General features: G+C 52.1%; 1 protein-coding gene across 2 annotated transcripts; it reads right to left on the bottom strand.

Annotated features, from left to right (window-relative positions):
• Window positions 1-1719: 1719 nt before the first annotated feature.
• Window positions 1720-5392, bottom strand: DNAJC22 (DnaJ (Hsp40) homolog, subfamily C, member 22). Of its 2 annotated transcripts, none has more exons than XM_012654609.1 (3): window positions 5251-5392; window positions 3623-4580; window positions 1720-2326 (listed from the first exon to the last, which is right to left on the bottom strand). In XM_012654609.1, the coding sequence occupies exons 2-3, from the start codon at window positions 4460-4462 to the stop codon at window positions 2147-2149; spliced, it is 1020 nt and encodes a 339-aa protein (XP_012510063.1). In that variant the 5' UTR covers window positions 4463-4580; window positions 5251-5392; the 3' UTR covers window positions 1720-2146. The 2 variants fall into 2 exon arrangements, with proteins under 2 accessions (XP_012510063.1, XP_012510073.1); XM_012654619.1 differs by lacking the exon at window positions 1720-2326 and adding an exon at window positions 2980-3004.
• Between the last annotated feature and the right edge of the window lie 3543 nt (window positions 5393-8935).

Raw genomic sequence — 8935 nt, 5'->3', positions numbered from 1 at the left:
CCAGTTGTTGAGAAGGCATTCTAGTGGGGAGTAGGGAGTCCTTTGGGATGCTTGTTGTCATCCCCATCCTGAACAGACTTTCTTTTAGATCAAACAGCTAGAAAATCATGGAATCAGATTCAAATCCTAGTGCTAGTCCCTTTGACTCTAAAACCCACACTTAATGTCAAAAGACAAGTCATAGACTGGGGAAAGATATCCACAACACATATTATAAACAGTTAAGGTTTCTAACAAGCAAGGATATCAACAAAATAGATTTGAAATCTACACTTGAAATCCAAGTGGGTCCTTGGCAGAAAAGGATGGCTTACAAAAGAGGTGGACACAGGTTACCCCATGGTTGTAGAGTTTGTCCTGCCAACTCCACTCCTGAGATGCAGATGGCCTAAAGCTTGCTGGAAAATGCCTCTTTTTTCTTATAGACTATTTTTGATATATTTACATTGTGCAGATATAGTGCTATATATTATGTTAATAAATTACTAATTAATAGCCTATGAAAATGCCCCATTAAAACTCCATGTAATAATCTGACAAACTGTGTTTTTCAAAGGAAACATATATCAATTTTTGGCAACTTTAAAAGGTACGAAAGTTAATTCGGTCTTGAAATCATGGTACATAAGTGAATTCAATGGCAAATTTTTAAAAGTTTTTGTATATATTAATGCAAAGAAAAAACATCTATGAATTTCATTCCTCTCAATTGATCAGACCATTTTCTTAATCTTTAGAGAATATTAGCTGACATAATTCTACTTTAAAATCTATATTTTTTATATATATGCTACTCAGAGTTAACATCCAGAAAAAAGAAAAAAAGTGTAGAGATTGTACACACATATAAAAGAGCTGCAGTCAAGATAAATAATTTTGACATCATTCTCCTGGTCGCCAGTCTTCCTTGGAAAACTGAGACATCCTGGGCTCTTTCTTTCATACCTGGCTAGTTACCTAGAATTAAATAAGGCCTCCTTGAGATGCTCAAGCTGCTGGTTCCCTAGGGTTTCCCCAAAGTTCCCCAGGGATATACAAGATATAAAATCACGAATCTTTCCAGGAGCCCCATAAAACAATGTTATCTATCCCTCCTCCAATATCCCAATATATTATTTACAGCTCTTACGACACTTAGTTCAAAACACTGAACGAGGACTTTGATATCTGTGTACCTTCGGTATCTGCGATGGGGTGTTATACCCCAGCAGATTGTATGCTCCTAGGGAGCAGGGTGTGTAGCTCAGAATCAGACCTCAAGTACTGGGCAGACTTGAGAATTCAGCCAGTCAAACCACCTATGTAAAGTTTGAGAACTCTCCAAAAATACTCCTCCAAGCAGAGGAGTCTGTGATGCGAGACTACCCCCTACTCCACAGCAGCTTGTTCCTTCTTGGGAAAAGGATAGCTGCTAGAAAGCTCTCCTATAAACAGAATTAAAATTCTTTTGAAATTTTGAAATTTAACCCCAGTCTTACCCCTTAGTAATCTACAGAATAAATCAAATTCTTCTTGTCATAGGACAGCTTGTAAAATATTAGACACTTTATATTTTTCCTTCAATCTCCTAACCTGGTGCTTTACACGTTAAAGAAAAGAAGTTAAATTACCTTCCTCCACACATCAATGTACCAGGAGTGGGACAAGGTGGTATATTCACTAAGATAGATAGATAGATAGATTTTCTAATTTTTTAAATTAATATATAATATTTGCACATATTCTAAAATGTGGTCCCCAACCCCCAGGCCATGCCTGTTAGGGACCGGCCTGCAGAGCTCCACCGAAGTCACCCCCACCCCTATCTGTGGAAAAATTGTCTTCCATGAAACCGGTTCCTGGTGCCAAAAAGGTTGGGGACCGCTGCTCTAAAAGATATGTTATTGGTTTTAGAATATGCCTTTCACTCTCTGGTTTTAAGAAAAATAGTCAAGACTATAACAGCCAAGAATTTAGAAATTCACAACATAAATACATTCTTCTACCATAATCTTTCTTACCCCTTTAAGATTTTCTCATCTCCACTATAAGCAGATAATTTCTTTAATGCTGCTGGAATGCCCCTCGTGGGCACAGCTAGACTTGAGACAAGCTGCCCAGCTCTGCTGGGAAGACTCCATCCTTAGGGAGAAGTTTCTTCTCACTTTCAGGGTCCCTTGGGCTTCCTGGGCTGACTCAGGACTTCATATGCAGCCTGGATTTCCAGGAAGTGCCTCTGTGCCACCTCTGTCTGGTGCAGGTTATGGTCAGGGTGCCAGACCTTCACCAGCTCCCGGTAACTCCGATGTATTTCTTCATTTGTTGCCCCTTCTGAGAGGCCCAAAACCTTATGGAAACAGAAGGTGAAAATTAGAATCTCACAAGAATCTCACAACATTGTCAGGGCATCTGGGCCTCTTCCTGCACCTTCGATAATCAGGCTATGATATCTCTGGAATGGGCTTCTACTTACCCAGGGGAAAAGAACAGCACCTCAAGCTAGAATTCCAGCCTTCTGAAACATGGACAAGCTCTAGATCTCATGGCAAAAGCCAGGATTTGCCTTTAATCACAACTGCCCATGTTCCAACCTGGAACTTCACAAGATCTCTGACAAGATCTCCTCCCAACAAGAGAAATAAGTGTATATATGTCTCCACCAAAGACATGTATAAGGATATTTATAGTAGCTTTATTTATAATAGCCCCAAAGTGGAAACAACCCAAATGTTCATTAACACAGTGGATAAATAAATTGTAATATAATCATACAATGGGATACTATACAGCAATGAAAACAAATAATTTACAATTGCACGCAACAGTATTAATAAATCTCATAAACATAATGTTGAATGAAAGATGCTAGATACAAAAGAATACCTGCTGTATGATTCCATTTATTTGAGGTTCAGGAATGGCCAAAACTGCCTGTAATCCTAGTTCTCTGGGAGGCCGAGGCGGGCGGATTGTTTGAGCTCAGGAGTTCAAAACCAGCCTGAGCAAGAGCGAGACCCCGTCTCTACTAAAAATTAGAAAGAAATTAATTGGACAACTAGAAATATATAGAAAAAATTAGCCGGGCATGGTGGCGCGTGCCTGTAGTCCCAGCTACTCGGGAGGCTGAGGCAGTAGGATCGCTTGAGCCCAGGAGTTTGAGGTTGCTGTGAGCTAGGATGATGCCACGGCACTCACTCTAGCCAGGGCAACAGAGTGAGACTCTGTCTCAAAAAAAAAAAAAAAAAGAATGGCCAAAACTAATCTATGGTGATAGAAGTCGGAATAGAGGTTACCTCTGAAAGTGGGAGTATAGACTGGAAAGGGGCGGGCACAAAGGAACCTTCTCAATGCTGGAAATGTTCCATACCCTGATCTGAGTGATGTGTATCTAAAATCAGTGCACTTTATATGTTATACCTCAATAAAAAGTAAATAATAGACATATATTTTTCCCACTCACTATTAAAGCCTCTGTAACCTTTGCCCATTACACACAGATGCCAAAAGAATATAAAACAGTCTTCCTGGGCCTGGCCAGCAGAAATGAGAAAAGTACTTCCACATAATGGATGCCAGCTCCAACAAAGCTTAGCCTAACACCCAGAGCCATCCTAGACAGGAATGAGAGGGAAGAAAGCCTTACCTGGTAAGCCAGCTGACGCTTCTCATCCTGAAAACTGTCAACAAACTCATAGAGCTTCTTCCACTCCTGGAAGTATCTGCTGTTGAAGCCAGGATCCCCCACCAGTAGCCTCCAGATCCGGTAAGGCAGAAGGAGGACAGACTCCATGAGGCGGCCAAGAAGGGGGAAGAAGCTGAACCAATTCAAAAAGGAGCCAAGGGTTTCTGCCACATAGCTGAGGGTGGCAGCTGTGTTGCAGAGGGTGCTGTATGCCAGTGGGCCTGTGAAAGCAAGGTAAGCCAAGCCCAGCCGATAGAGCCGCACACTGAGTGTCTCTGACTTCACTGAAGGTTTGTAGCGGCGACGCTTCTGGGCTGTGATGCTGGCAGCCAAGCTGATGGGTAGGATGGCTATGGGGCGGCCATAGAAGATAGGGGAAGTAAGGAATGCCACCCCTAGAGTGTTCTTAAAGTCTGAGGTCTGGTTGCCAACAGTAGCCACCAGCAACACCCCTAAGCCAACTGCCAGTGGGAGGGCCACAGTGTAGAAGTTGGCCATGGAAGAAAGGCTAATCAGAGCCACAAGGCCAAAATAGATGCCAACTATCATCTGGGCAGCGAAGCGAATGGGACTCAAAGGGGGTGTCACCCCTCCTGGGCTCTGTCTCTGGCCCTGGGCTCTGTTGGCCTGAGCTACAAAGCTTGGGAGCTTCCAGAACTCCCAGAGCCAGCCCAGCCCACCCCCACCCAGGGTAAGCATCCAGAGCAGGGCATGGCTGTCCCTTCCCAGGTACAGGTGGTGGAGCCCAGCAGGGCCCCCTACAGCCCAGAGGGCATAGGTCACCAGGAGCCCCTTGGCCATCCTCTAGGGCAAGGGTCTCAGAACAAGTTCAGTGGCACCTGACATTGCTCAAGTGCAGAAATCTCAGGGTTCTCTGTGAGAATCATGACCATAATGGCCCCAGAGTTATCCTTAGACCCTAAAAGATGGAAAAGAGCAGAGTCATACGATTATATCCAGGCCCAACACAGTAACCATTTCTCCTTCTAATTAAAGCCAAGTCCAGAACTACCTGAGTCCCTGGAATGCTAGTTATCCCATGTCCTCTGTTCCAGCACCTCAGTCTTGTTCTCTACAAACACAGAACTCCAAATTTAGGGGAGAAGACTGTTTAAATTCAGACCTCCCCTCAGACCACTGACCTCGGAATGACTCACTGAAGGAGCATGAAGAGGAAGGACTGAATAGGACGCCTTTCCAAAGTTCCCATGCATTTTGAAAGCCCCTTCCCTGGCCCCTGCTCCTTGACTCCGACTATGGCTGCCCTCGGACACCTGGCCCAGGCTTTAGCGCCTCTCCAGCCTTCCCATCTCTCCAAGCCAGGAGATATTCCCACGAGGCAAACTTGAAAGGGGTCCTGAATTCCCTCCACTTAAACATCTTGGAAAATTACATTTTGACCTACACCTTGGCACCCCCCAACTCAACCATCTCCTTCGGAGGCAGACTTGGAAAGCCTCTCCAAAGCTGGACAAATGCTCAGATTATCAAACCAGATGCCAAAGCGTGCCTGCCAGTCGCCCCTCTACGTGGAGCGGGCCTCACGACCACCAGCCAGTACCCACTAGTCCCAGGTTGAGCGGCCGTACCTGGGTGCCCCGCTCCCAGACCGCGAGAGACCAGTCATTTCCTGTCACCAGAGTCAAAATGGCCCCTCTCACTGAGCTCCCACTTCCATCCAAATGGACTTTGTCTTTCTGTGTCTGCTTCGTCACCGAAGTCAGGCCGCCCTGGGCGGGCCCCTCCACCAGGCCCTCCCTAGTCCTCTCGGGATCACCCTCCCGCCCGACTCCTCTCGCCCGCCCTCTCGGGAAAACTCGGTTTGAAGACTTTCCAGACGCATCCTGCTTTAACGGGCTGGTGCAGCGCCCCACCCCAGGTCGAGCGCGCCTCCTGCACCGCGGCACCACGGCCGCCAAGTGGCGCTGCGGCTTATGGAAGGGCGGGTCCGGGCGGGTCCCCAGACTCGCCTTCTCCAGATGCCCAGGCTTAGCAGCCCAGGGCGGCCTCTCCCGAGGGACTGCCTGGCAGGAGCATGGAGACGGTCCCACCTGTGGCGCTGAAAAGAAAAGACGGGCATAAATGCAAGAGTATGCCCTTGATTGCTCCTTCCCCCGGCATATGAGAGAGTGACTCCTCCCTCACCTCTGGCTGCACGCTCCTCTCTCCACACTCCATTGCCCTTCAACACGGCCGTGCATGGTTCCACTTCCAATTCGGACAGGCTGCAGAGAGGGACAGCCCCATCCCGAGTTTGCCTCATTGCCCTCTCCGAGTTCGCCTCAAACTCCTCCTCCCCAAGTTTGCTTCACTGCTCTGCCTCCAGGCCTTCCAGTTAGAAGACTCCACATCTAGACAGCGGCCTGAGACCTGAGGAGCCTCCTGATCCAGTGGGAGCCCCGAGGCTTCTTTTTGCCTCCGGCTATGGGCGAGAGGGGAAAAACAGGAGCAAAAAGGGATAGAGGGCTGGGAGCGTCCCGCCAGGAGAGCGAGGCGGCAGCCCAAGACTCAGAGAACAGAGTAATCAGCCTTTCTGCCGCCTTCGCGCTGGGATGGAGCTGGGATGCAAGATGCCTTCATTTCGGTGTCCCGGCCTCCAATCCTGGAGTCTACGCCGCAATTGTCCGCTCTGTAAAGGAGGGGCTTGGATCTCCAAGGTCCCCACGTCTTAACTTGAGGATGAGGTGGGCCGGGTGCGCCTCACCGTTATCATCGCCCTGCCGTAGGCAGAGTGTTTCTGTCCCCTCAGTCCTTATCCCTGCCAGGGGAGGAAATATGGCTCCCCACATAACCCCTAAGGGATCACTGAGGGGCCTGGGCTGGGAGGGGCCCCGAGGCGACTCCCTGACCCGCTGTGGGCGGGGGCGGACAGGGGCACTGAATAATGAATGAGACTTAATTGGGCCGGCCCTGCGCCGCGGCGCGCTAAGCTTGGCAAACAGCGCGAGCGGCGGCGGCGGCCACCGGACAAACAAACTAGCTCCCGGCACCCGCAGCAGGGTGGGGGCGGCAGCCGCAGGAGAGGGAGGGAAGGGGCAGGCCGCCAGAGCCCCCTGGGCCGCAGCCTGCTGCTAGCTCTGCTGCTGGAGGAACCCAGGAGTGCCGGGCTGCCCTGGCCTCCCAGGGAGTGGGGGTCCGGAAGGGGGCTCAGGACTCGACGTCAGGGAGCGACGACTGGGAAGGGAGAGAAGCGGATTGTGCCGGGAGAGCGGGGGCCCAAGGGCAATGTAAGCGCCAGGAAAAGACGAAGAAACGAGTGGAGGGAGGAGGAGAGAGGGAGAAGGGAGCGAGGAAAAAGCGCACCCGGGGAGGGGCGGCGAGGGGGTGGGGAGCGGGAGAGGAGCTGTTACCCGCAGGAAAGGGAAGAGCGATGGAGGAACAAGCGAAGGGAGGCGCGAGGAGCCGGGAGAAGAGGAATTGGAGAAGTCAAGGAGAGGGATGGGAGGTGACCAGAATGAGAACTAGGGGCTGCAGGGAGGGCGGGAGGCGCCCCGGCCTCCGCCTAGCCCCACAGCGCTCCCGCCCTAGCGCTCTCTCCAGCCACACGCACTCACTTTGTCACAATTACGGGGCCGTCACTCGGCCCGGATTGTTTTCCCCAAATTGTTGTTCTATAAACTGGCGCGGGGTGGGAGGTGGGGGGATCTGACAAGCTGAAGCGGGAAGGAAGGGTCTGAGCTGCGGAGAGAGGCGTGGTGGTGTATTTACCCGCCAGCAGACCCAGGGTGAGCGGGTGAATCCACAGACCGACGCAGGAATCCTGGCTGCTGCCCCAGCCTTGTCGTTGACCCCGCTTTTAACCTTCTTGGTCCTTCTCAGCCTCAGCGGCCTCGGTTTCCCCAGCACAGCGCTGCAAGGACTGGAGGCCAGGGGCAGAGGAGGAGGTTGCAGGTGGGGCCCAAACTCCCCTGTCCACCCCATTCTCTCTTGTTCTTTATTACCCGGGTCTCCCCCGCGGGGGTTGGGGGTGTCTAGCCCCCAGCCCAGGGATCCCCAGAGCGCCCTTGAGTGCCTGCTCACCCCACGAGTGAGGCTCCGGCCCTTGCCTGGTTTGGGCTGCCTCCTCCCCAGCCCCCGCCCTCACACCCCTTGCCCCACGCCGCTCTGTGTCCCAGGCCACCTTGCAGTCCCTCAATTCGGCAAACATCTGTTGCGCGCCCACTGAGTACTTGAGCTGCGCCAGCCTCCCCCCCACGCCGCCTCTCCCCCGCCACCCGTCACCCGCCCCTTCCCGGCTAGCCCGGCCTGTCGGTTCCGTGACAGCCGCCGCCGAAGCCCCGGCCCCGCGGGAGCGGCCGGAGAGGACCCGCCGCATGGCTGGCTCCGACACCGGCCTCCCCGGCGGCTCCAGGGGCAACGGAGGGTGGCAGCCGCTGAAGCGAGACTGGAGCCGGCCGGGGGAGTTGGCAGGGCTGGGCAGAGGAGGGGGGAGGCTCTGGGCGGGCTTCTCTCTGGTTCTCTAAGGTCTGTTGTTCTCCTCATTCTGTCGCCCTAGGGTCCCGCCCGGACCTCGACCCTGCCAGGCTCAGCGCGCCTGGAACGCGGTAGGCTCCCCGCGCCCCCTCCCCCAGGCCGGGGTGATTTACACGCGGGCTCCGCGCAGCTGCCGCTTCCCAATCAGGAATATCGACCCCGGACGGGGCCCCCGGGCCGCATCGATCCCTCTAAGGCTCGGGATTTAAAAATGTCAAATTTGCCTTTTCCAGGCGGGAGGAGGGGGCGGGGGCCAGGAGGAGGACTGTTTGGAGGGGGGACGGACAGCGGGGCATCGACCAGGCGCCTGTGCCCGGAATGAGAAGTGACCTGGGCATGCCCAGGCCCTGACAGGGCATGACCATCATTGGGTTAGCGATTGCCTCTGGATGAAGGCAGGAAGGAAACCCTGCTCTCTCTACCCCAATCCCCGTGGGCCTCACTGCTGGGCTGGGGTATTCTTAGAGAAACAAAGAGAGCCCCCCAAAATGTAGAGAGACAAATTTGGAAGAAATCCCTAAAGGTGGAAACATGCAGACACAAAGAATGGTACAGAGATAAAGACATAGAAGCTCCAGGAAGTACTCTAGCGAGGCAAAGGGAAGGCGTCTTAAAGAATCACTGAATAAAACAGGGGGCCAGAGACCAGAGTCACCCCAACTGTCTGCTCTATAGACCCAGGAGACTCAGGGCTGGGGAGGAGGCCAGGCTCAACGTCTAGGTGTTTTTTAGAATGGAGGAGGAGTGTGGAGACAAAGCCAGGTAAAGAAAGAGAGTTATTAGGGAGAGGAATTAGAGTAC

The sequence above is a fragment of the Propithecus coquereli genome, unplaced genomic scaffold (genome assembly GCF_000956105.1).
Source record: "Propithecus coquereli isolate 6110/MARCELLA unplaced genomic scaffold, Pcoq_1.0 Scaffold111, whole genome shotgun sequence".
Taxonomy (NCBI): Eukaryota; Metazoa; Chordata; class Mammalia; order Primates; family Indriidae; genus Propithecus; species Propithecus coquereli.
The sequence above is the reverse complement of the archived record's forward strand: the minus strand, read 5'-3'. Positions and strand labels throughout refer to the sequence as shown.

What these genes read in the sequence shown, in the direction of transcription:
- DNAJC22 (XM_012654609.1), bottom strand. Translation starts at nt 4,462, where the DNA reads ATGGCCAAGGGGCTCCTGGTGACCTATGCCCTCTGGGCTGTAGGGGGC. An exon ending in AGCGTCAGCTGGCTTACCAG is followed by an intron (nt 2,327 to 3,622) that starts GTAAGGCTTTCT and finishes TGTTTCCATAAG; the next exon opens with GTTTTGGGCCTCTCAGAAGG.